This window comes from Meriones unguiculatus, chromosome 4 (genome assembly GCF_030254825.1).
Source record: "Meriones unguiculatus strain TT.TT164.6M chromosome 4, Bangor_MerUng_6.1, whole genome shotgun sequence".
Taxonomy (NCBI): Eukaryota; Metazoa; Chordata; class Mammalia; order Rodentia; family Muridae; genus Meriones; species Meriones unguiculatus.
In genome coordinates, this window is record NC_083352.1 from 115,327,165 (window position 1) to 115,354,559 (window position 27,395).

At 47.6% G+C, this 27,395-nt stretch overlaps 1 protein-coding gene across 1 annotated transcript; it reads right to left on the reverse strand.

Moving 5' to 3' along the window:
- Positions 1 to 1,486: 1,486 nt before the first annotated feature.
- Positions 1,487 to 26,819, reverse strand: Pabpc1l (poly(A) binding protein cytoplasmic 1 like). Its single transcript, XM_060382864.1, has 13 exons — positions 26,557 to 26,819; positions 24,758 to 24,951; positions 20,352 to 20,467; positions 18,462 to 18,601; positions 18,209 to 18,303; positions 15,665 to 15,802; positions 12,987 to 13,082; positions 8,255 to 8,503; positions 7,487 to 7,577; positions 6,763 to 6,879; positions 4,986 to 5,092; positions 3,932 to 4,025; positions 1,487 to 2,413 (listed from the first exon to the last, which is right to left on the reverse strand). Exons 1-13 carry the CDS (start codon positions 26,747 to 26,749, stop codon positions 2,232 to 2,234), a joined length of 1,812 nt encoding a protein of 603 aa, XP_060238847.1. The 5' UTR covers positions 26,750 to 26,819; the 3' UTR covers positions 1,487 to 2,231.
- Between the last annotated feature and the right edge of the window lie 576 nt (positions 26,820 to 27,395).

Below are 27,395 nucleotides of genomic sequence, written 5' to 3' on the forward strand. Positions count from 1 at the left end.
CTGGATGAGGCTGCAAGCTACATGTTTTCACCTTAATGAAGCAGTGAAGTAGCAGACTTAATGAGAGACGTCAGATTTTCCTTCTGATTGCTTGGAGGAAAAAAGCACCAATCCAGTGAAGCCATGGAGGGACTGCTGCCAGAGTCCAGCTGAGCTCAGACGAGGATGGTGATGGAGGGTTTACAGAGTAGAAACAATTGAGAGTAGGGGGAGAGAATGATAGATTGACTGCACATGGAAGATGAGAGGAAGGAAAGTGACTGAGTGGGGAGACCTTGGCTTCGGAATAGAGTGAGGGCGGAAGACTTTCCTGAGAACGCTCAAGACAAAACCAGAGAGGCAGGCCTCTAAGCTTGGCATTTGTTTTGAGTTGGACTTGTTACTGATGGTCCCAGGGTAAATAGGGTGTAAGGTCTGTGGTCCAGGAGCTTCTAAAAGTGAAGAAGAAGAGCTGAAGAAAAAGGAAAACCAGAGTCCTCAAGTAAGTACAATTGAAAATGGACTGTAAATAAGATGTGGAGGAGCAGAACATGGAAAGAAAAGAATGAAGATCAGGCCTGGAGAAAGGCCCACATTGAGCATCTTGAGGGAATGGGATGAAGCTGCTTGGGGAGCAGGAGCAGTGGATTGTAGGTATGGAGAGGTTTGTTTTGTATTTTTTTTTTTTAATTTGGTTTTGGTTTTGGTTCTTTTTGAGACAGGGTTTCTCTGTGTAGCCTTGGCTGTCCTGGACTCTCTTTGTAGACCAGGCTGGCCTTGAACTCATAGAGATCTGCCTGCCTCTGCCTCCCTGAGTACTGGGATTAAAATACTCACTGGGGGAAAGCAATGTGAGGCAGAATGGCTGTTGTATTTGTTCCAAAGAACTTATGAATGACAGTACCAGTGTGCTGGTGTATCTCCCCCACTGCTCTTTGGTCCCATGGATATGGGGAAGGCAAGGAGCTGAGGTCTGTGTCCCTGAAGAACCTTGGGAGCTCCCTATTTAGGGAGGGAAATCCTTCCCAGGGAAGGTACTCCAGTATATTTCTACAGAGTTCTGTACTGCATTACACATGTGGTCAGCTGCGACACACATGCAGTTGCTGGCTTCTAAGGGGTCACTTGGCATGCAGGCCACCTTGAGTTTTAGTCCATTTGCTCAGTCCATCGCATGATGGTACCCAATTAACCATCTGCTGTTATGATCAGTTTGTAGTTTGGAGCTGTTACATGCCTAAGCTCAAGTCCCGGTAGGTTCTCTGTTACATGCGCACTTTCTGTGTACTTTAGCCCTTGTTTGGGCTTCTGGTTATGTTCCTTACTAAATCCTGCTTTAGTAAAATCTTTTTTTTCTACCCTACCCTCCCTCAGGCCCAAGGAAGCCTCATAGGTGGCAAAACAGATTTTGCAGCATTTTTTAATATATAAAGCAAAAAGATCGGCAGTGGACTGTGTGTCCTGCCGTCATTACGCATCCAAAGCTCAAGAACAGAGAGACCAATCAGTAAATAAGTTAAGAGTTCACACAGCCTTAGAACCAAGTGCAGAAATGCTGTAATCAGCCGTGAAGGGAGTGAAGGTTCCATTTTCAATGGAGGGAGGTAAAAAAAAAAAAAAAATCCCGAAGTATGGACCCAGTCTTCAGTTAAGAAGGTGGACTAACCCACAGCAAGACCAGGCCTTCAGACAGGCAGAACAAAGCCAGGCAGTAAACGCTGAGGCCTGGCAGGGAAGCTGGCATGAGAACACTCCAGCCATTGCGCATCCTCCTATGACTCCATGATGCTTCAGACAAAGCCATGAAGACATCGCAGTGAGTTTTTGAATGTCGGCCTCTGGTGGGTTCTAGACAGTCTCAGGTGGGCAGCTTAGCTGCTGGGCCGTGGGCCCTCCCGCCCCCAGGCACCCACTGTGCTGAGTTCCTTTAGCCTTCTGCTGACTCCATCTCCTTGTGTGCCTGCAGTACCGCTACCGCCTCTTCTATCTACGGGACACAGAACAGACGCTTAGTGCAATACGGCCCAGTACGGCCCCAGAAGAGCCATGACCTCGCATGGGGCCCTCATATCCTGCCGCTCACAAGATCCCAGCCCCACTGCCACCTTCTCAAAACAGAGGCGACACTGCTGGACGTGACTCCGTCCTGTCAGAACACATGTTCTGAAGCTTTACACGGAGCTCATCTGTGGTGGGACTGAACTTAGGAACCTTCAACTCAAATCGAGCAGACCGAGGGCAGCTGCTCTACCTTATCCAGGATGGCCCTGATTGTGCTGTGCTGCCACCCAGTGTCCACCTGCCTTGGCATGGAGGGACTCTGGGGACTCCAGCAATAACAGAAGCTCCAGGTTGTCCATCTCCAGCAGCATGCCCGTGATCTTGCCAGTCAGTGGGGCGCAGGCATTGTGGATGAGGGAGTAGAGGCGCTCCCCTGTGTAGAACAACCTGATAGCTTACACACACACCTGTCTCAGAAGCCCAGAAGCCCAGGAGTGGTATGGAGGGAAGCAGTGAGGGTGTCGGGAAACTTGTCCTAGAACAAGGCTCGGTCATTTAACCTTACTGAAAACTTCTCTTTCCAACTCTGTAAAGTGGGCATAGCAACCTTACCCTCGAGGACAATCTGAAGGGTCAGGTTGAACATTGTATGTGAAGGGATCTGCAGCAAAGTCAATTGAGTTTCAAGACTCCATTTTTTTTTTTTGTTCTGTGAGAAGTGGTTCTGACTGGACATACTGCTCAACGTGAGACATTGGGGTGTGGGAGGCAAACACAGCATAAATGTACCTTCCACCATTGGGTGCTTCCAGCAGCGCAACCTAGTTTTGGTGTCTGGCTCTCTTGACAACGTGTGAGAGAGCACTCCAGGATGGGGGTCGCTGAGTGGGAGTAGAAAGGTCTTCCCATAAAGAAGTGACGGTATTTACAGACAACAGCCAGTTGAACCTACATTAGGCATGTGTGATTTTCTTCTGTACTGAGGAGGAGCATGAAGTGGCAAAACCTAGTAAGTAAGTTAAGGTAACAATGGAGTAGTGGCAACGGGGGACTTCAGTGAAGGGCTCTGAGATCTGTATGGTCATGAAGCTGAGAATGTGCCAACCTGAGACAAGTTGCTCATTCATGCCAACATTAGTAGCATCTGCATATACGTGAGCATGTGTGCATGCATGCGTGCATGCATGTATGTATGCAGGGATCCCAGAGGAAGACATCAGATGTCCTGCTCTATCATTTTTCACCTTATTCCTTGCAGACAGTGTCTCTCACCGACCCTGAAGCTGGCTGTTCAGCTGGGCTGGTTGGCCAACAAGTTCCTGCCTTCTCGCCATCTCAGTCCCCCAACTCTGGAGTTAAGGTACACAGAGCCATGACTAGCTTTTATGTGGGCGCTCACAGGAAGCACTCTTACCTACTGAACCATCTCCTCAGTCCCCGCTACTGCTGTCTTTTCTTGGAGCCTGTCAGAAGTTCTGGGCTGTAGAGGGACTGCACTTGGAGCTCAGAGTCCAGACGGAACCACCTGCATTTTCCCAGCAACAAGTATTCCCCACCTCCCTCACTAGGTACCAGGAGACAGATGATATTTGGCCAGCGCATCCCCATGTTAAAAGAGGTGTGAAGATATGTAATGACCACCCTGGACCATTTTCCAGTAGAAACCCAAGGGCATCTCCTACTCTGCTTCTTGGCCCTCATCCCACATCTAGGTTTCTCCCACCTAAAGTCAGAATGAGAAAGCGAGCCGGAGAAAACCCTGGGAGCATCAGCCCACTAGCATTTTTAAAACAAAAGGACAAAGGCTTAGTTAGAAAGAGGCAGCTACCTAGTATCACAGTGATGAAACTAGACCTTGTTCCCAAGTCTGTTCTCTCTCAAGGTATTCCCGGCAGGCTAGCCAGCTCTCAGGCCTCCTACATGCCCCAGTGTAGGACAGCCAGCCACTCACCAATCATCTGTTTTTGCTCATGCAGGGGCACGGCAGCCAACATGGACACAGTCAGAGGCTGGTGGCCAGGGACATACACAGCCGACTCCTGGACCTGCACATGGTGCCAGGAACACATTCCTTAACCACATGGATGGGAAAGGCCTCACACACTTACCCCATTGGGTGAACACAAGTATCCAGGAAAGGGTCTGGAAGGGAAGCGAGGTCTACACAGTCAGGAAGGGCAGAGAGTTCCTAACAAGGGCATGGACTGGAAGACAAGAGCATGCTCAAACAGAGAAGCTGTGAACCGATAAAGGCCCTTCAAAAAGCACTGTCACACGAAAGCTACACTTTTCCAATCACTTTGTATCCGACAAAGCACTGTTTTCAGCAAGCTTTATGGACACAGCAGCAGCAAACATACATCTTAATAGTGTGTGTGTGTGTGTGTGTGTTTGTGTGTGTGCGCGCGCTTGATTCTCCTTGTATTCTTGATCCGCCTCCCAAGTGCTGGCATAACAGGTGTGTACCTTCACAGCCCTCTTACATCTTGCTAACTTTATTCTTTTGCTAAAGTTACTCTGTCCTATTGCTAAAGTACTTGCTGAAAGTACTGTTGCTGTTTATAGACTACTGTTCATTTTGAAAGAAATCATTTAAACAAGTCATACTGACATCCTAGACATGTTTCAATAATGCTGAATTTGAAATCTTTGTAGGGGTAGGAGATACATAACCTTTTTTTAATTATAATGAACATTTTTCATCCTATTTTTGAAGTTTAATCTCATTCCTTCAGTGCTCAGCATGTTCCTAGAATTCCTTCTCCTAATACTCAACTGAAACTTCAAATCCATTTGATAATAACCTAGACAAAAAGTTTATAACCAGTACATGAAATGTGCCTGTGGTCCTCTTTTCCCTCTGTTAGTAGGAATGACCTTGACTGACTTCATGTATTAGTAAATGAAATTTTAGAAGTCAAGAAAAGCAAGGACCAGAGGGAAGACACTTTAGCCAAAGTTATGAGCCAGTTTACCCAGAGTCCACAGTGAGCAGGCAGCCTTACCCCATGGACACTGTGTACAGCAGAGGATCTTCTATGTGGCATGAGCGGCTGGCCTGGAATAGAGCATCCATCCCCACCTGGCCCTGAAATCTGGGTACCAATGTTGGCTGGAAAAAAAAAAAAAAAAAAGCAGGTTTCAAAAGGCCATTTAGAAAAAATATATAGCAAGTTTTGGTGAAGAAGCAAAGAAATTGGGACATTTGTGTACTATTAACAGGAATGTCAGCGATGCATCAACTATAGAAATACAATATGAGCATTCCTCAAAAAAAATTAAACAAAAAGTCAACACATCCAGCAATCTCAGTTCTGGATATGTACTCAAAAGAATTGAAAGCAAGGTCCTGGGGAGATCTTTGCAAACCTGTGTTCATAGAAGCACTATTCATGTACAAGAACCCACAGGTGAAAGCCATCTGTGTATTCATCAACATGTGAATGCAGAACAAAAATACACAAAATCTACATGTGTGGGAAACTTCGACATGCTAGAACATCACTGAATGCCAAGGACACTGTGCTAAGTGAAGGCTAGTCACAAAGCGCTGACAGTCTGAATCCACTAACGTGAAATAACCACACTCAGATTCATAGGGACGACTGCTTTTCAGCAGTCTTGGCTAAGATCAAGTGCAAAGTCAAAGAGACAAAAAAAAAAAAAAATGCAATGGTGGTTTTCCCATTCCCCACCCCCATCCCACCAAGAGCCAGAAAGGAAAAAATGAAAAATTATGCCTAATTGGAAGTTTTGTTTTACAGGACAGAAAGTTTTCAAGACGATGGTGGCAGTCTCTGAGGTTCATCCTCAGTACTGTGAATGTGTCCTAAATGCCAATAAACTGGAGGCTTCAAAATAGTAAAGCTCCCGCTGCTCTTGCAGAGCACCAGCGTTCAAGTCTCAGCACCCACATGGCAATGCACAACCGTCTGTAACTCTAGTTCCAGAGCATCCAATACCCTCTTCTCATCTCCATTGGCACTGTATGCATATGGTGCACATACATGCATGGAGGCAAACATTCATGCATACAAGATAAAAATAAACAAACCTTTAAAAATAGTGAAGCGGAAAAAGTTTATGTTCTGCATATTTTACCACAGTTGAAAAATACAACAATGGAGCCAGGCATGGTGGTGCACACCTTTAATCCCAGCACTGTGGGAGGCAGAGGCAGAGGCAGAGGCAGGAAGATCTCTGTGAGTTTGAAGTCAGCCTGGTCTATAAAGTGAGTCCAGGACAGCCAAGGCTACACAGAGAAATCCTGCCTCGAAAAACCAAGAGAGAGAGAGAAGAAAAAAATACAATGAGCTTGAAACCTGCAACAACACAAGACCAAGGACTTTATCTGACTCATTTTTGCAGAATGCCCAAGGACCTCCCAGCACTGAACACAGGGCCAGCAGAGAGCTGTGAGGACACTGGCTGACAGACAGGCTTGTCTTGAAGCCACAGCAGCTTCAACACTTGCAGAGATTCAGCTCTTTCCATTGTAAACTCACCAGTCCTCACAACAAAATGGGCATGCTATTTTTATCCCTATTTTAAAGATCAAGTGAGCAGAGCTAGCCATCAGCAATGGTCACAAAGTGACACCCAAGGGCTGGATGCCAAGCTAACATTTATGTTACAGACAGTTTCCAAAACTGGCCTGGCTCGCCAAGAAAGCAAGGCCACTATGGAGCCTGGCCTAAACTCCCTTCCACTGCCAAACCTAGTGTTAAGACTTGGCCTCACTCTGTGACATCCTTCCATTCCGAATCCTGGTCTTACACTCACCCACTTTCTGCATGTGAGGCACCTGGCCAGCGGCCTGCCTGGCTCCGCTGAGGTGGATACAGGAGTGTTGAGTCGTGCTTAGAGGCTGGACCACTGGGGCAGCTGGGGGGCAGGTAGCTTATAGCACAGAGGAAAAAAACAGAGAGGTTTTGGGTGATAATCAAAGTAACACACTGTGCCGTGAAGTTCCCAGAGCTGAGGAACCAGAAATTCACGGTAGAGTCAATTTACCTAGACCAAGAACTCTAGAGAGGGCATGTAGAAGTCTGCATTGATGAGACCGGCTCATGTCTCCCCAGGGCACTGAAATGCCCAAGTGTCCTGATCATTCACTTTAGTCGCAAAAGAACAGAGTATAAGCTTGGCCCTGAGAAAGCCCAGGGCTTGACAGAAATTTAGCCAAAAGAGTTTCTCTCCCAACTCCCTCCCCACCCCCCCCACCCCACTACTCTGCAAGACTTTTCAGCCTCAAATCAGAGTAGCCTTTGGAGATAACTGATAATGGCCATACTGTGTGTTTCTGTCAGGGTTGCCACAGTGCTTGCTGCTCCATGAACATTTCATTTGGTCCCAAGTTGGGGAGGGGGAACTGAGGCTCCGTGAAGGAGGGTAACCAATTCTGCAAAATGCAAAGCCAGGCTGGATGCCATAGTTGCACACTGTCTCTTCCCTTGAGGGCCACACCCCGAAGCCTAGCTGAAGGTGCAAGGGCTGGGTCACTTACATGAAGGTCCGTGTGGCTGAGCCGTCCACCTGGGGTCAGGTTGCATTGGAGCTATAGAGCCAGAGCCATAGTACATAGCCTGTGCTGTAGGCTGTGGGAGAAGAGCACCGAGGTGAGGGAGGAGATTTGCATCGTCTCAGGGACGCCACTGCAAGAACCACACTACAGGAGACATCTCAGGCCTCCATGAAGGTTCCATCAGGGCGTCTTTTATCCCTAAACCCCTCAGAGCAAGATCTCAGAGTTATTTCAGCCATTGTTCCTTCCTCTAGCCCGGTGACCTAGATAAAGTATGTCACTCCAATTTGTACCAGCTCAAGCGATCACTAAAGAAAGGGTGCTACCGAGCCAGCAGTTTTTTTGATCACACACATCTTTCTGAATTCTATGAGGTCACTCCCCCAGCCATGCTCCTCAGAACACGAACAGCCAGGGGCGGTGTGCCATCTGAGTGGGGAAAATGCTACCGGCACTATGGCTGTTTAGGACAGCTGAAGCATTCTGACATAACTGGGGAAGATAAAGGACACAATACAGAAATTCAATACTTAATGCAAGACCCCCAAACTCATTTACCCGGAGTCTTCAGGAATCTCACACAGACTGGAAGAGGAGATAGCATGCTGTGCCCTCTTTAAAGATGGGGCCAGTGAGGCTTTAAGGGGTTGGAGCAGCATCGCCCAAGATGTTTTCAACAGAATGTCTATTTGTCTGTGAAGTTCTGTCATCCTCCCCCCTCCCCCCAGGGAGTGGTAGGCACAGTGTCACCTGGGGTACAGCAGGTAGTAAGTAGCTGGTGGGCTGCTGGAAAGAGCTCAAGACAGGGCAAGAGAGGCGCTGCCTATACTGGTTGGTCAAGATGGCCTTCCGCTCCTCTTTGCGCTGCGCCAGGGCCACATACAGTGGCTTAGTACCCACGATGCGTCCGTTCATCTCTGTCACAGCCTTTGTTGCCTCTTCTGGAGAGGAAAAGCACACGAAGCCAAAGCCTTTGCTGTGGCTACTTTCTGTCATCACCTAAAAGCAAGACAAGAAGGGTTGCTGGGCACAGGGGAGCAAGACTCCTGTGGTATACACTTCTCCCCCAGGACCACCTCTGTCACCCAGCAGGCCCTGTGACATACTGTGATAAAGGGACGAACCATGCACCCCTCATTTACTGAGGCCTACTGTGTGCCACACACTTCATGAGCCTTTGAGGCTCATATGCAGCCTCCTGTTGAGGGAGGCCCCTGGCTTCCACTTTACAGGAGAAAATGGGTGACTCGAGAGTGTCTTGTCCAGAGCCACCTACCTGGTGGCTGGTTCAAGCACAACCAGGATTCAAGACAGTCTGGTGATTTCTACTCTTCTTCAAGGCATGAGATCAGATGCTTCAGAATTTTGCAACAGATTTTCTCAGCTGCCCTCTTAACCTTAGACTTCCAGAAAAGCTTACAGAGCAGTCCAGAGAGCACAGCGTGGTGGTACACACCTGTAACTCAGCACTGGGGGTCTGAGGCAAGAGGAGCACTGAGTCCAAAGCCAGCCTGTGACACAGTGAAAGCTAACCTAGTTACATTGTGAGACCTTGTCTCCCACCCAACAGCTCCCCCATAAAAAAAGAAAAGAAAAACAGAAATAGCTTTGTGTCTCAGACCAGGGGTCCCTCACTAGTGCTGTTGACTATGCTACGGCTGGATCTCGTCAACTACAGTGCTGCTGCCCCAATGCAAGGCTTTGCTCTGATTGCAGCTTTTAAACTAATCATCCTCATCTTTCCCCGGATTAGATGCATGATTCGTTCCTAACACTTTTCTGGCTTGAAGCACAAGAACCCTTTTTTAAAAAAATATAATAATAATTTATTTATTTTGTATACAATATTCTGACGGCATGTACACCTGCAGGCCAGAAGAGGGCACCAGATCTCACTATACATGGTTGTGAGCCACCATATGGTTGCTGGGAATTGAACTCAGAACCTCTGGAAGAGCAGCCAGTGCTCTTAACCTCTCTCCGAGCCGTCCCTCCAGCCCCACTAGATCCCTTTTAAACCACCACTCCAGTGGAGCTCACGCTGTAACACAGTGACCCTCAAACACAGCCACACCTCAAGGTTGTAGACCTGAAGGGAGGGACAGTTATAGAGTTGTGCAAAAGTGTCTTTACTTTCTTCAGTTGCAGAGATAGGCAACAAAAAGTAAACCGAGCAGGATCAGTCAGGCCTGTGACTTGCCCAGGAAACCAAATATTTTAATGTCATACTAATGCTGATCTCAAGGTGCTATGCATTCTCACTGCTGTTGTGGTAGATCTTAGCATCACTAACAGCACAGCACATAGGGCTGCTGCTTTAGGATTTTGACAGAGTTCAATACAGCTGGCTTCCTGATAGTCCTATTGATTTATTTTTTTTGCATTTTAAAAGTATTCTTTGAAGAGGTCCACAAGCTCACAGCTGTCATTGTGTGTGTTATGTGCACACTGAAGGACATTGGACACCCCATCCTGTCACTTTCCATCTCATTCACCTGAGACAGAATTTCACTGTTCCTGAAGTGAGGCTGGCAGCCAGCAAGGCCCTGCCATCTTCCTGTCTCGACCCAACATAGCACTGGGGTTACAGGCTCACACATAAGCAGATTTTCACACAGATGCTGGGAATTTGAACCCAGGTCTTCATACTTATAGAGCAAGCACTCTTACCCACTGACTCATCTCTCCAACCCAGGAATCAGAAGTCTTGATGCAAAAAAAAATTGTTAAGAACTTCCATTAACAGAAAGTTTTTGTTATTGTTGTTTTGATTTTGTTTTTGTTTCCTTGGTACAGGCTCTCTCTGTGTTTCACTGTCCTGGAACTCACTCTGTAGACCAGGCTGGCCTTGAACTCATAGAGATCCACCTGCCTCTGCCTCCTGAGTGCTGTGATTAAAGGCGTGCGCCACCCCTGCCTGGAGGTGGTGGTGTGCACCTTTAATTCCAGCACTCAGGAGGCAGAAGCAGGTGAATTTCTGAGTTTGAGGCCAGCCTGATCTACAGAGTGAGTTCCAGGACAGCCATGGCTACACAGAGAGAGCCTGTATCAGAAAAACAAAATAAATAAATAAAAATAAAAGGGAACAATAATATTATTAAAGCTAACACTTAAGTGGAATTTACTATGAACTTGGCAGCTGCTTATTTATAATAGGCAATGTATACACCTTCATTCACTGAAGTATTTTCCTTTTTATTTATTCTTCTCTCGTTGACTTATATTTTATCACATTTTTATAAAATAGAAAATATACATAATTAGATAAATCTTCATCATATAACTCTCCTGCCCCTGTTCCCTGTTTCCTCATAGTCAAATCAAAATCTATGTCCACATCCTCAAAGAAGCCCCCTACTGTCCCACTGAGCTCCTGTCTCCAGCACTGCCTCCCATTCTCCATGCGTGTGAGCATGTGCTCATGTGTGGACACGTGTTCATGTGTGTGCAGGTTAACATGCATGTGTCTACAGAGGAAAACCATGAGTGTCATTCCTCAGGCGGCATCCACCTTGTTTTGTGACAGGGTCTCAAGTAGGAGAGACTGACTGGCCAGCAAGCTCCAGGAATCTGCTCATCTGGGTTCACAGTACCCAGCAACACACCATCACACAGCACTGCACGTGGCACCACCACACACGGCACACAGCACTGCACTGTGTTCTCAGGATCGAACTCAGGTCCTCATGCTAGCAAGGCGAGCGCTTCCCCAACGCAGCTCTCCTCAGTGCAGCCCTCCCATCTCAAATTAGTGAAGCATCTGACCGTATTACCAGATCAAAAAGTCCTCAGAGGCACGGGCTTCGTCTTACTTAGTTGTATATGGCGTGAAATGAGCCCATCATCTGGGCTGCCTTTATAAAGCCAAATGTCCCTGGGACTGCAGAGATGGCTCAGCAGGTAAAGGCACTTGCTGCCAAGACTGCTGACTTGAGTTAGGTCCCTTGGTACCACATATGGAGGCAGAGACCTGACTCTCACAGGTTGACCTCTGAACTCTGGCCTTGTGTATATATACACACACATAACAAAATGTATTAAAACTTTAATTTTAAAAAAATGTTCAGGTCAGGCTCTCAGAATTCTACATGCAGCCTGTTTGACCTGGATGAGAAGCCGGGTTGAGAACCACCCAGTCCATGCCCTAACTTCATCCTGTGAGTGAGACATGGACTCTAAGCCCCCATCACAGTCACGGGACTGCTGAGTGGAATGGCTATTTGTCACATTTTAGGTACCTCACAAGACTGGACACACAGCTAGTACTCAACAAATGGGGAAGAAAGCGTGAAGAGTGATGAGTGGCAGCCCAGCTGTCTCGTTTTGCAGATGAGTAAACTGAGGCCCAGACATAGGATACATTTCTGGAATCTGGCATATAGTAAGTATCCATGGATGTTTGTTGACTAAAGCAATCTTACAGGGCACCAAGCCCAGCTCTATGGCTATATTATATGTTTATTTTCTTCCCATCCAATCCAGACAATGGATCTCTGTTGGAGGTTGGTCGGATGCGTGTTACTGACCCTTAAGAGCTGGTTACAGGGGGCTAGAGAGATGGCTCAGAGGATAAGAGCACTGATTGCTCTTTCCAAAAGTCCTGAGTTCAATTCCCAGCAACCACATGGTGGCTCACAACCATCTAAACATGAAATCTGGTTCCCTCTTCTGGCATGCAGGTGTACATGCTAACACACATTGCATAAGTAATAAATAAATAAATAAATAAATATTAAAAAAAAAAAAGAGCTGGTTACATCTATCTTTGCTTTGTGAACCTGCCTGAGACATATCCAATTGATTGATTGATTGATTAAACAACCTATACCTGGGCAGGGCAGAATGTGGTAGGTGTGGCTAAGCTTTGGAGGACAGAGAGGATCACGGGAAACGGAGGGACAGGAAGAGAGGATGAAAAAGGACACCACATGAGCAGAGAAGAAGGACTCCAATGATGGCGTGAAAAGGCCTAGATGAAGAACACAAGCAAGTACCATGGGATTATGGATGGAAGGTAGTCCAGATAGGAAGGATTAAGATGGGTGGCATTGGATGGGGGCTGGGAGATGGATGGTAAGAGTATTGAGACAGTGTAAAGAAAATATCTGCCCGGCCTAAGGTAAATAAGGCAATTATAAATCTAACAGGTGCCTGTGTCTTGTTATTTGTGATAGCGGATTAAATAATACTGCTGTGATAACCTTAGGGCTAATAGTAAATCTTACATAGCCCAACATCCATTTTTTATTTACTACAACAGATCTCTAAAGGTCTGATTCGTGTTAGCCAGAAACAGAAAGAGGAACCCAGCCCAAAGGCCGTGGAAGCCAAGAAAGGCTGGGGTGAGGCTGGGGTGAGGCAGGGGTTGGGGAAGCTGGGGATGTGCAGGAGTGAGAAACTGGGGGTTGTATGTGGATGAGAGGCGAGGGGTGGTAGGGGGGCATGAAGGGAGGGAGTCCTCTTGGAGCGCTACAACGCTCACCTTAGCACTGGTGATCACTCCGTAGGCGGAGAAGACTTCCCTCAGCCTCTCATCGTTAATGGAGTCATCCAGGTTCTTCACATAAAGGTTCACACCCTGAAAAGGGGGGATACTGTTCAGTGCCCCTTCCCGTCAGGCCCCAGACTGCCTGAGGTGGTGGGTCAGTGGCTGGCACGGCCACAAGGGACAGGCAGAGCCCAGCCTCATGCAGTTACTCGGGCTGCCTGTCCCCTGGTGCTACAGGTCTCACAACTGTTCCCACACCCCTGCACAGATCGTGGCCTCTCTTCTTACACATGGGAACCATGGAAGGAGGTCTCAGACTGACAGCCGGCAGAGGCTCTCCGGATGGCTGGGTAGAACAGCTGTAGGCAGAATTCCTGACAGGCCAATTCTGCTTCAATCACAGAGTTAGGATAGCTGCCAACTCACCATCTAGCAGCTTGACATATTATCATCCCTCTAAGGCCTTTTATACATCCAACCTAAGAAACGTTAATTCCCATCTTAGAGAAACCGCAGCACAACCTCTTGTGCCGGTTCTCTGTGGTGGGGCTTGCACTGCCCACCACGGGATGTTTGCCAGCATCCCCTGCTTCCCAATGTGACACCTGAAAGTTCCAGACATTCTCTCTGCACTCACTGAGAACCATTACATATGGACACATGTACATGCGAGTATGTGTACATTTGGTATACATGCACATAGATCATGTCCATTCTCCAAAAAATCTAAAACATTTTTATTCAAAAAATTATAGTTCATCTCCAAGAAGTTATGTTGTGCTGGCCTACACTGTTTTTTTTTTTTCTTTTGGGTTTGGTTTTTTAAGACAGGGTTTCTCTTATATAGCCCTGGCTGCTCTGGTCTTGCTTTGTAGACCAGGATGGCCTTCAACTCACAGAGATCCACTTGCCTCTTGCCTCCTGAGTGCTGGGGTTAAAGCCTTATGCCACCATGCCTGGCTCCACTAATTTTTTTTTCCATCAATTACACTTTATTCATTCCCCCCATAAGCCCCTCCCTCCTCCCCTCCCAATCCCACCCTCCCTCCTCCCTCTGCTTGCATGCCACTCCCCAAGTCCACTAATAGGGGAGGTTCTCTTCTCCTTTCTGATCTTAGTCTGTCAGTTCACATCAAAAGTGGCTGCATTGTCCTCTACTATGGCCTGGTAAGGCTGCTCCCCCCCAGAGGGAGGTGATCAAAGAGCAGGCCAATCAGATTATGTCAGAGGCAGTCCCTCTTCACATTACTATGTGACCCAATTGGACTCTGAACTGCCCTGGGCTACATCTGTGCAGGGGTTCTGGGTTATCTCCATGAATAGTCCTTGGTTGGAGTATGAGTCTCTGGGAAGTTCCCTGTGTTCAAATTTTCTTGTTCTGTTGCTCTCCTTGTGGAGGCCCTGTCCTCTCCAGCTCTTACTATTTCCCAGTAAATAAATAAAGATTTATTTATTTTGTATATATGAACACTGTTTTCATGCACAGCAGAAGAGGGAATCAGATTCCATTACAGATGGTTGAAAGCCACCATGTAGTTGCTGGGAATTGAACTCAGGTCCTTTGGAAGAACAGCTAGTGCTTTTAACCACTGAGCCATCTCTCCAGCCCTGGCTCCACTAATTTTTAATGAACCTAAATTTTAGTTAGTTAACTTGTAGTTTGTGATGGCTCATGACAGTAATGCCAGCACTCTGGAAAGAGAGACAGGAGAATCATAGCCAACCTGGTCTTTATGGTGAGTTTCAGGTGAACCAGAACATAGTGAGACTCTGTCTCAAAAATGATGACAAAGGGATGGAGAGATGACTCAGCAGTTAAGAGCATGGTGCTGCTCTTGAAGAGGACCCAGGTTCAGTTTCTAGAGCCTGCATGGTTGCTGACAATCATCTATAACACGGTTCCACTGGTGCCCTCTTCTGACTGTCACACATAGCAGGCATGCACAGAGATCTACACACATTCAGGCAAACACTCACAAACATAAAATAGATAAATCTTGAAAACAACAGCTAACTCGCTGTAATTTTGTGTGTGTGCACATGCAGAGGCCAGAGGTTGACCTTGGGTGTCTTCCTCAATCACTCCTTGTTTGCAAGACCAGGTCTTTTTCTGACAGTTGAAGATCAACACTTAGGCTAAGCTGATAAGTCAGCAAGCCCTAGGGATAGACCTGTCTCTTCCAGGGTTTGTATTAAGCTGTGTGCTGCCCTAGCCAGCTTTTACGTGAGTACTGGGGGAAGGGGGCAACCTCAAGCTCTCACGTTTGTACAGCTTTGCTGAGTGAGCAACAACTTACTGTAATGACTAAATGAAATTTCAACTTCTGGATGTAACATATTTGGGCTAGTTATTCGAGGGTGACTTCCAAAGGTATTTGGAAATAGGCGGGGCATTCTTGGTGTTTATTATTGGAGGATGCACTGGGTATTAGACACATGAAGGATTATTCTGACTAACGTTGACAGCATTCCAACCAGCCCTTCGGTCCAGGTAAATATCACTTCATCCTCTGTCACAAGCCAGGCAGGGAAGACTACCCCAGGACTTGTTTGATTCCTGCCCTGAGTCATGTTTCTAGAAGTAGGGTGGCTATAGGAAGGACACATTCAGAGTGTCCCCACCCCTAGGCACAGCCTTCAGGCAGCCCAGCCTGCATGAGGCCGGGACTCACCTGGTAGTGGTTTTGCCTCTTCTGCTTCATCTGCTCAAACCTGCGCTTCAGCTCACTCTGCCGCTCTGCCCGCTTCTGGGCCCGACCCACATACAGCTGCTGCCCGCTCACCTCCTTGCCGTTCATGTGGTCCACAGCCTGGAAAGGAGGAGGAAGAGGAGGAGTGAGCATGGTGAACCATACGGACATGGCCTGGTCCCCAATCCTGCCTCCTGGCCCAGAGGAAGCCACCTACCACTAGGCTGGCCTTCCTCCCTGGAATAATTAATCCCAGGGAAAGGCCTCCTCGTACAGGACAACCACTTTTTAAAGATATGGCACAAAACTCTGTGGTAAACTGTGGATTTAAAATTTTTTGATTAAGGTTTTATTAAAAACAAAAACGGAATAAAAACCTATGTGGCGACTACATGGCTGTAAATCCTTGCATTCAGGAGAGGACAAGGCTAGCTTGGTGTACTCTCTGACAAGGCCAGCTGGGGCTACAAGCTGAGACTCTGTTGCAAACGAAAAGAAAAGAAAAACAAAACCCAAACATAAACCTCAAAAAAAATTAATGCTAAGTTTTCCATATTTAAATTTTAAATAACCTTTTAAAGTATGCATAGGTATTTATATCTGGGTGCGGGTGTAAGTACTTGTGCCCAGAGAGACCGGAAAACATCAGATCCCTGAGAGCTGGAGTTACAGGGGTTGTGAGCTTCCTAATGTGGGTGCTGGGAACTCAGCTTGGATCTTCTGCAGGAACAGTCTATGCTCTTAACTGCTGAGCCACCTCTCTAACACTACACAGAAAGAAGCCAGTCAGTAAGAGATGCGTACCAGCCAGCTCCGTCCAGGTAACATTCTGGAAAAGGCAGAACTATGAGGCCAGCAAAAAGCTCATTGGGGGGGTGGGGGGCAGGAGGCTGAACTATTGGAAAGGATGGGCTGAGCACAGGTTTTAGAGGGGTAAAAATACCCTATCACATACGATAATGGTGGCTGCATGCACTTCTATATTTGTCCAAACCCAGAGAGCGAACAACACCAAGAATGAAACTTACTGTACACTGGAGACCCTGAGTTGATGATGGTTTGTGTGTCAAAGCAGAATCATCAGTGTGAGGACTGTGCCACTCTGGTGGGGGGTGGGGGAAGCTACGCACTTAAGAGTCTATGGACTATCTATGCCATCTCCTCAGTTTTGCTGTGAACTTTACACTGCTCTAGGAAGTCTGTTATAAAATAAGCTAGATTTATATCCTATTGCCACCGCACAGGGTTACACTGAACAAAAAAACAAACATCATTCTTCTAAATGGACATGAATGCCTAATCACGTTCCTTCATGCTATAGTTTACAATACAATTCTTTTTGCTAACCACCAGGGCTTTCATAAAGACTTTTAGAAACATTTGCCCTTCAATCCTGATTTTTTTTCTTTTTTCATTCCTCCTTTCTTCTTTTTTAAAATTTCTTTTATTTTTTTTTAAGACAGGGTTTCTCTGTGTAGCCTTGGCTGTCCTAGAACTCACTTTGTAAAGCAGGCTGGCCTCTAACTCAAAGAGCTCCACCTGCCTCTGTCCCCCAAGTGCTGGGATTAAAAGCATGGGCCATCACCGCCATCTTTCTTTTCTTTTTAAAAGTCTTTAAAACATTTTTTAAAGTTATTTCATCATTGTATGTGTGTAACCGTTTGCATTCGTGTCAGTGTTTGCATTTGCATCTGTGTATGATGTGTGCCTGGTACCCATGGAGGCTGAAAGAAGGTGTCAGATTCCCTGGACGGTTGAGAGCTGCCATGTGAGACCTTGGAGTGGAGCCTAGCTAGGTCCTCTGGAAGAGCAGCCAGTGCTCTTAACCATCTGTCAGCTTCCTCCACCTTTTACCTTACAACACATTTAAAAATTTTGATGTATGTGTAAGGGGTGAGTATGCCACCTGTGGGTCAGGTGTCCAAGAGGGCCAGAAGAGGGCCAGAAGAGGGCCAGAAGAGGGCAGCGGGTCCCTGGAGCAGGAAAAGAGTCAGTTGTGAGCCACGTGATGCGGGTGCTCAGAACTGAACGTGGTGGCCTCTAGAAGGGCAGTGAGTGTTCTTAACTGCTGAGCTATCTCTCCAGCCCCAAGAATTCCCTTCGCTTTCCTGGCCTAACCCTGTTAGATGGCGTAAGAGCCTGCAGTTTCTGCCAGAATACTGTAACTCACTTGGAGAACTGAAAGCAGGGGAAGTCAGACCCAAGTGCACACTGCCTCAGTGTTTGGGATTTTTTTTTTTTTTTTTTACTGGTGTGGGGAGAAATGTTTGAGAGAGAACTCGCTTCCTAAGAGGTCAGTTATTAGTAAATGTTTACACACAGCGAGGACTTTAGCTTCCCTGCCTAAATGTTCAGCTCTTTGAACTTCTAGGCTTAGAAGCCAACAAGGAAAGAAAGTCTTTGGTCCTTGCATCCTGGGCTAGGAGGAGTGTGCTTTCTTGCCCTCTGCTTGCAGACACACTCCTGATCTTCTGGCTTCCCAGGCTTTGGACCTCTTTACTGGATCAGGGCCATGGAGGCACCTACCTTCTGGGCTTCCTCATGCTTCTCAAAGTTGACGAAGCCGAAGCCTCGGGACTGGCCATTGTTGTCTCTCATCACCTTCACACTCTGCATCTTTCCTAGGAAGGATCAAAATGGCTTAGCAGGGAGCTGGGGGAAGGGCCAGAACGTTCCCTTCCTTCTCATGTAAGTCCCCAGGGAAGCCCTCCTCCCACCAGACCTGGACACCAAAGATAGGCAATAGAGCTCCCCCTCCTCCTTTGGGGAACACGCTCACCAAACTGAGAGAAGAGATCCTGAAGGCCCTGCTCGTCCATGTCCACATGCAGGTTCTTTACATAGATGTTGGTGAACCCTAGGGTCCGAGCCCCCAGCTCTGCCTCCCGCTTCTGTCGAGACTTGAAGTGGCCTACGAAGCTGTGGACACACAACAGAGTAGAAACCACCAGGTTCATCCTCCCTTCATTCCAGCCTGGGCCCACCCGGCAAGCCTGGGTCGCTTCGACCAATTGCTAGTCTTCAGCTTCCTGTCTGTTGGTGGGAACCCTCGCGGGGTCACACTCCATGAACTGCCTGTGTCCAAAGCCCAGTTGTTTTCAACGGGCAAAATGCTATAAAGCTCAGCCCTTGTGTGAGGTTACAAGGACTTTATTCGAGCAACAAGTTCACACAGAATAAATGTTCTGGAATAGGTAGCCAAGAACATGGGAAAGAACAGGATGAATCTGGACTCAGACACGAGCCTGGATCCTCATTGCAGTTGCTTAGCTGTGGGATCCTACTTGAGTTACTGAACCTCTCTGAGCCTCGGGGGTTCATTCCCATAAATCTGGTGTCCAATTTGCACTGTGGGGTTTTGTTTATCCACTTAACAGTATGGAGAGTACCAGAGAAGCAAGGTGAGCTCATCAGACATGGTCATTGCCAAGGTCACTGGTGGTGACGGGGAGACAGACTGACATCATTTAAATATATTTATTATATAATCTGGAGTTTCTGGGCTGGAGATACAGCTCAGTGGTAGGGTGTTTGCCTAGCATGTATGCGCCCCTAGTTCAATTCCAAATGAGCCAAAAAGAAAGAAAAAAAATCTGGAATTTTCAAGTTCACATAAACACATCTAAGAATCATTTTTTTTTTGAGAGAGAGAGAGAAAGACAGACACACAGAGAGAAAGACTATGAGAATCTTGCTATGTTGTACAGGATTTCCCGAAACTCCTGAACTCAAGTAATCCTTCTGCCTTAGCCTCCCAAGGAGCTGGAACCATAGGCACACACTAGTGCCCTTGGCTGAAAAGAATCCTTGATTGAGAAACAAATGCCAGGCGAAACACAGGCATGTGAAAGGCAGGTGGCATATGGAGCAGATGACACCAGGAGATGAACACCAAGCTTCGGCAGTCGACACATAGAAGTGTTTGCTAATAACATCTGCAAATCCAGGAGATCTCAGAAGAAAGCCATGAGGTCGGTACACAGGACCCTCTCCAGAGAAATAGCATCCAACAGCTCAGTGCCTCTGGAAACTCAAAGTTCACACGTGTAATTTTAGTACTTGGGAGGTGGAGGCAGGAGGATGTGGAGTTCAAGATCATCCCCAGCTACATAGTAGGAGACCTGTCTCTAAATGAAAAAGAAAAAAATATTAAAAAATTGCCTTCTCTCCATAGCACTGGCCATGTGGCTGAGCCATCATAAAGGCAAATTTCCAAATGTGGAAAGGAACACACCGGGGCAGGTTCTCTCCAGATCTGCAGCACAATTTTCCCATCTGTGAAGTGGGGAGATGCCAAACTTGGGCAGGCAAAGCATGGACCTGCTTTTACGTCTGCCGGATCCCACAGGATAGCAGTACACGTGACCGAAGAGAGAAACTGCAGCGGTACAGATCAAAAGATAGATGAAATCATCAAACTCATCAAGGATTTGCCTATTAGCTGTTTCCACTAGAAAGCTCATCCCTTGCTCAAAATAGTCTGTAGACACCCATCAACTCCAATTTTACACAAGAGTCACTGAGAAGTTGAGCAATTCCCTGAGGTTACACTCCAAGAAAGATCTCTGCCGCAGCACCTGGTGCGTATTAGACAGTCGCAGAAGCAACATTTCTGATTCCACAGTTCTGTCCCCTCAGCGTCCACCCTCCCCCAGGCCCGGGAACTCACACTTTTCGGTCATTCAGCAACATCCCATTCATGGTGTTGATGGCCTTCTGGGCAGCTTCGTGGGTCTCAAAATGCACAAAGCCAAACCCTCGTGATCCATGTTCATTATATACTACCTGGGTCACAGGGAGGAAGGACAGAGAGACCACCCAACGAGGACTTCAGGGAGAAAAGGACACGAGGGTAATAACAGTACATAAATGTTCTTTGCTAAGTGTAAAAGACAATTATGCAGAGGCTGGGGTAGAGCTCAGCGATGAGGGTGGAGCTCAGCCATAGGGTGGAGCTCAGTGATGGGGTGGAGCTAAGTCAAGGGGGTAGAGCTCAGTGATGGGGTGGAGCTCAGTGATGGATGAGCTCAGTGATGGCCTCTGCTAGAACTTGGGTTTCATATGGGGAGCAGAGAGACTGAGGAAGGGGGGCACTGAGATATAACCTCACAACAGTTTTGAACTGGGAAATGGAAGTTTATAAAGACCAATTCACTTGCTCAAGGTGACAGTCTAAGGAAAAGTAGACTTGGGATTTCAACCCCCACTGCTTGACCCCTGATTCTGATAGCAAATTGAAGATACTGTGACACTGTAAATGTCCCAGGGGAGGCTAATTAGAGAAACTGTAGGACAGTTGCCCTGGTCTACAAGAGAATGCAGTAGCCGATGAGGCTTAAGTTATTTGAACTATATAAAGGGTAGGTAGAAATCAAGCCCGTTTGGATTAAAATGGGATCTACAGATAGGACATTTTGAAACACACACAAACACACCTGTTTTAGTGGGCTTTTGTTTGGGGGGATTTTTGAGACAAGATCTTGCTCTATACCCAGACTGGCTTCAGATTTGAACTTTTTCTACCTGAATTTCACAAGTGCTAGGATTACACGTGTTTGCAGATGCCGACCTCATAAAACCATTGACAATGATTATTCCTGGGGACCAGAGCTTGGTTTTTTAGTTTCTTCTCTTCTAGACTGTTTGAGTTTTACCAATCCATATGTTATCCTAACAACAAACCCACTTCAATTTTGTAACAGAACATTCTGTGCCTGCTCTGTAATGTGTCCGACTCAAGCTGAAAGGGCAGAAATGGAGAACACAAAATACCTCAGTTCTCAGCCCTTGGTGAACTTGAATTAAGGCTTTGACCCCATTTCTAAGGTGACCATGACCCCAGTTATTACAGACCCTCTGAGTGGCTCAGCTCAGCACTGTCCACCACTCCATTCCCATGCCAATTGCCGGGATGCTCTTCCTAAAACTGTAATTGTGGCTAGGTCACTTTAACCTCCAATGGCTTCAGCTATGTCAGTCAACCTGGCATGTTGAGGCTCTTCTGATGAACCTGCCCAACAAACCCTGCATCTAAAGCCTTGCTCGTGGTGTTGGGGGTGGGGGAGTTTGCTCTGTGGCTCAGAGCACTTGCGGCTCTTGCAGAGGAGCTGGATTTAATTCCCTATTGAGGAGCTCCCAACTGCATGTACCTCCAGTTCCAGGGGACCTGGCGCCCTCTTCTGGCCTCCAGGGATACTGCCTGCACACAGCGCACATAGAGACAAGCACACACACACAAACATAAATAAATGCAATTCTCAATCTCACACCCATTACACACTCCTCTACCTCGCCACACCCAGGGTCTTTTCACTTTTAGTTCAAGGTTAGCCCTTTCAGACTCAGCCATGTTGAGTGTCCTCTTCACCAAACCTGAGTCCACCACCAGCTAAAGATATATACTTATCTTGTTACACAGTCCAGGAGAACCTTTCCAGCTAATTCTTAACTTCTGAGACCCAGTGGGAAACTTAGGATAAATGAAAGCTCCAAGGTCAACCATTCAGTAGCAACTTCATAATTATTGCACAGTCATTTAGATGCTTCACGTCCCAGAGCCTTTCCATAGCCTTTCCATATAACTCGGTCCATCTTCCCACAGTCTATGAAGAAAGTTCTACCACAGCATCTTTTAGAGGCACCCAAAGAAGGTGTAGGGTAATGAACCTCCGTGATGATGGTACGCAGTTAGAAAACGAAAGCATTTGAACTCGGGACATCTGGCCTCTGGAGTCCTCTTTCTGGTGCAGTATGTCATGTTGCCTTGCTGCTACACAGCAGGCTTTACACTTACAGTGCCTTGACTGAGCTCATGTGTTCTTCCCAAATGCCACAGAAATCTTTCCTGATTGGCCTCATGGCTCCCTCCTTTCTGGGCCCCTGACTCCAAGAGAACCCCAGTCCTCTCCCTGAGCCCAATTTCCAGTTATTCACATGAGTCCTACCAACTCCAGCCAAGCTCTCCGCAGCGGAGGTAGGGGCCACACGGTAAGCCTTGTTCCTAACCACGCCCACAGCAGGGCTTCCTTAGGCCCACAAGGACTTGCCTGTGTTCCACAAAGCTTGCTATCCGGTCTTCTGAGGCCCGGAGGACTCAAGGCCTGAAGAAGTTAGAAAGACATACTTCCCCCTGCTTGGTCTGCTTCAGTTGACCTGACAGACATACTGGTTCAGTGACTCTAAAGCTGGGCACAGTGGTGCACAGCAGCAATCCCAGACTCCAGGAAACTGAGGCAGTTGCACTGCTTTGAGTTTGAGTAGAGGAAATGCATAGTAGCCATAGTAACTCAAGGCCAGCCAGCACTATGTAAGACCTTGTCTCAAAAACAAAACAAACCCCAAAAACTAAAAACACAAAACAAAACAAAAAACAAGGGTCTAGAGAGATGGCTCAGTGGTTAAGAGCACTGTCTGTTCTTCCAGAGGTCCTGAGTTCAATTCCCAGCAACCACATGATGGCAGCTAACAACCACATATACTGGTATCTTATGCCCTGTTCTAGCATGTAGGTATACATGCAGACAGATCACTCATGTACATAAAACAAATAAATAAATATTTAAAAACAAAATCCCCCCCCATGCAAAATCAAACCCAAAGCTTTTAATGTAAACCCTCCACACATCTGTTACATTGAACTGCAGACAAGGTTTTACAGCTCCAAACCTCTGTGGCTTCAAGCAAAACTCAGGAATCCTACTGGTGACACCTTAAGGGGGGTTGGGAGGAATCCAGAGGGGCTACAGAGGCAGACAACCAAGAATGCAGAAAGACAATCTACTGAGAGTATGTAAGAACTTATCCCAAAGATAAGCTTCTTCCTCCCGTTGGTCTGCAAAACAAGGGGTAGCCCTGCTTCTCTTAGGACAGACTGACCCTCTGGGGTCAGCTGCTCCTTGGGGTGCCAGAGACAGGCTCTATGCATAGGGAAGGTGGGGAGGTCCCTGCTGAAAGCTGAGGAACTGTAGCTGGCTCATTACCAGTGCTCAGGTCAGTACCATGACCAAACGGAGAGGTCATGGTACCTCTGCCTTTGCCCCTCTAGAGACAGCATCAGCATCCAGATCAGCCATCCAGGGCACAACACCAGGCTTTAGCCCTCTGTTCAGCACACACTGATCTGCAGTTAGTCCTCTAGTCCTGCACATCCTCCTATAGAAGGTTGGAGAACTCAACCATAACCCTTCTCAAACCATAATAATCCATTCAGTACTTATTGTGTGTCACGATGGGAGAAAATGCAATGTGCCGATGGATAAACCTAATGCAGAAAACCTAACACGAAGACTCAGAGGCACAGCCTTGACTAAGAATAATATCACCCCTCTGATGGACTTTATATTGTAGTATAAGAAATATCTTAAAAACAAGATGTGGTGGGGGCTGGGCATGACGCTCAGGGGTAGAGTGGGTACCAGCATCAAGGGAAACACAAGGCAAGATGTGTCTACTGATTGCTCCTGTGGTTCCCAATTAGGAGCTTTGTTGTAATCGCACACTTAATTCTGTTCTGTTGTTTTTGCGGTCGGCCAACCCCCTCACTGGAATGTGGATTGGCCTATGACTGGAATAGGAGTAAAGGGGTCCCGATTCGCAGCTAAAGTTTCAGGTAGCCTGGTGAACTTCTCTGTCTTCTGAGTCCTGCTGCAGCTGTGAGGAAGACCTGGGCTAGCCTGCAGGAGCATGGAGGATCATGAAGAGGAAATCCCAGACGTTCTGAGTGACAGCTGGCCAGGTCCACACGGGTCTCCTGAGAGTTCACACCAGGCTCATGTAGCATGTGAGGGAACCCAGCCAGGGCCAGAAATGCTGTCCAACTGAGCTCAACCCAAATCACCTATTCAGAATTTTAAATTGTCAACAGTCGTGTTGACAGCCATGAGCTAGGGCGATGACACCATGGGCTGGCTATTGGAAGCAGAGGTGACCTCTAATGGGTCTAGGAAGATGAAACCATAACTAGCTACTGACCAAGTGCCTGCTGGACCCAAACCCTGTGAGGTGAGGTGCTGGATGGTATCCCTCCACCACAAAAGTGTCCGACACAGACTGACTCTCCGAGAGGGGCACACCCACCTTAGATGAGAGGATGCTCCCGAAGGTAGAGAAGGTGTCATAGAGGGCCTTATTGTCAATGGAGTTCTCCAGGTTTTTGATAAAGATGTTGCCTATACCAGACCTTCGAAGCCCTGGGTCTCGATGGGACCACATGATGCGGATGGGCTGCCCTTTGACCATCTCAAAGTTCATCGTGTCCAGGGCCCGTTCTGCTGAAGAGGAGGCAAGGAGAGAAAGGGGCAAGTCAGGTGACATTTGTGATGCTGAATCTTCAACTGTTTACCAGGAGTGGGGGAAGGGAAAGCCATAGTCTAAGTCTCGCTTGAGCTCTGAGCCTGGGAGACTCGGGCAGACTAAGCTCAGGGAATTGCTATACATGGTGCTGTTCGCATATGGCAGCAAGTCCAGCACCCAGCAAGCAGCATGAAACCTCGGTGTAAGGATGGCCCCACCTGTAAAGTGAGGAGATGCTGCTGCCGCCTTCCCTCCCACACCTGAGACAGTGCCACTGGCTGCTGCGCTGTCAGGCAGGCTGCAGAGCAAAGCATGTAATGACTGATACTTGGGTTTTATAGGGAATAGCTATTTGGCAAATGCCAGTGTGTCCAGAGCCAGTGGTCTCTGCCCGCTATCCTTCTAATTTGACAGCCCATTCCTTGAAGATAATGCGCTGCCTGCTTCAGAAGCCCAGAAGAGGTGACTGGAACGCAGTGGCGCAAACCACAGAGGTTGGCACTTTTTGTCCAGTCTTAACAGACCCAGTCAAGGAGCAAAACTCTCCAAAAGTTCAGATCTCCCATCTCTCCCATCTATAGACTGAGCCCTGATGGTCAGGCCCTGTTTCAGTCAGGAGCCTTGCAAAGAGGCATAGGCAGAAGTGAGGTGTGACGGAGGGAGAGAACATCCTGGATTCAGGAAACCACCCAACTCACCCAGGAGGCCTGAACTACTTCATTTTGAGACAGGATCTCAATTTGTAGCCCAGGATGGCCTCAAATTCATGTTCCTGCCATGGCTTCCCCAAAAGCTGGGGGAGGCCAGTTCTTGGTTCCATTTCTGGAGTGGCTCAGATGGTGTCACTTAAGAGAACACCTAGAGCCCCGAACAGTATTTCACACTCTGGCTCCCCATTCTCCGTGCTACAGAGAATAGCACGGCCTCATCAAGGGTGATCCTGCCTAGTGGCACAGCTCCAGCAAAACCACGGCTCTTAACCTCCATCCTCCATTCCCAGCAGAAGACCAGGCGTGCTCAGCTGACAGTTAGCAATCAGTCCTTTCACCCCGACAGTGGGCCGCAAAGCCTACAGGAGGCAGCTTTTTGGGAATCAGAAAGGTAAGGCACCTGGTGTTCCCCTCTCTCCACCTGCAAGGCTTTGGGCAGCTTCCTTTCAGCTGCTCTCAATCTCTTACATAACCACTCTTGAAGGGAGGCAGAACCCCAGTTTTCCTTCCACACAGGCAACTGAGCTCAGAGCGGTTGAGCCACTTGCCCAGTGTCACATGAGGCTGGGTTACTAATGTGGGTCTGCTTAACCCCAAAGCCACTCAGCAACCAGCAGCATCCCTGTCTCTGGGCCTCATTTTCCCTAACTGTGATATGGAAGTTGGGAACACAGGCTGACTGATCTTCCCTGGCTGCGATCTGTAATACAAAATACCCACAATTAGTTACAGGCCCATTTCCACCTACAAGATAGAAAATCACTCTTACTGAGCTAATAGAAGTTCATCTGAAATAAAACTTTCCAGGGTGGCAGTTATCAAAAGGGAACTATTTTGTGAAAAAGCAAGGTTTTACTCTTCTCTGAGGCTCACCATCAGCAGGCTGCTGGAAGTTGATGTAGGCATAACCCAGAGACCGCCGGGTGGAGATGTCCCGACACACGCGGATGGACAGAATAGTGCCGATGGGAGAGAACATCTCATAGAGCATAGCTTCGGTCACGTCGGGGTGCAGATCACCAACATAAAGTGAGGACAGTGAGCAGCCTTGGCCGCCGGTGTCCATGATGTGCAAGGGTACCCAGAAGAGAGTCAGCAAGCAGCCCCACCCGGCACCCGGCCTCAGCAGGGCCAGCCAGTAGTCCTGCCTGCCGGTGCCAGCCCCTTACCTTTATCAGGCCTGTAAGCCAATCCCAGCTCCCAGCCCCACCCACCTGGGAGTCCTCAGGCTGGGAAAGGCACAGGTGGCCAGCATCTCCCACCTTCCATAGGAGGAAGGCTGCAGGCTAGTGAGGTCTGGGCAGGGCTGCCAAAGTGAATGGTAGATGGAGTCATTTAGAAAGAGGCAAAGTGCAAGTTCGAACATCGGGTCACTCACATTCTCTCTGTATGAAATGGGGATGACTCCCTCTTGGGAGCGATTAAAGATGGCTTTTTGTGATTTCAGTACAAACCAGAGAATTCTTATTGAAACATCCCGTTTCAAGTTGTTTAAAGAGTTTTGAGTCTGGGAAGTTGGCTCAATGGGTAAAGGGCCTCCATGCAAGCAGGAGGACCCAGGATCGGATCCCCAACACTCATATAAAAGCTATGTATGAAGAAATGGAGACACGTGGATTCCTGGGCTTGCTGGCCCGTCAGTGTAGCCCAAACAGCCAGACTCAATCGCAGTATAAGACTGTCTCAAAAACAGCCTCCATACCTGTACACAC

Excerpts from the sequence above, each read along its gene's own strand:
- Pabpc1l (XM_060382864.1), bottom strand. The coding sequence starts at position 26,749 with ATGGACACCGGCGGCCAAGGCTGCTCACTGTCCTCACTTTATGTTGGT. Across the intron at positions 8,504-12,986 it reads GAGTGATCACCAGTGCTAAG|GTGATGACAGAAAGTAGCCA; the intron begins GTGAGCGTTGTA and ends TCTTGCTTTTAG. Across the intron at positions 2,414-3,931 it reads TGAGCAAAAACAGATGATTG|GGGAGCGCCTCTACTCCCTC; the intron begins GTGAGTGGCTGG and ends TGTTCTACACAG.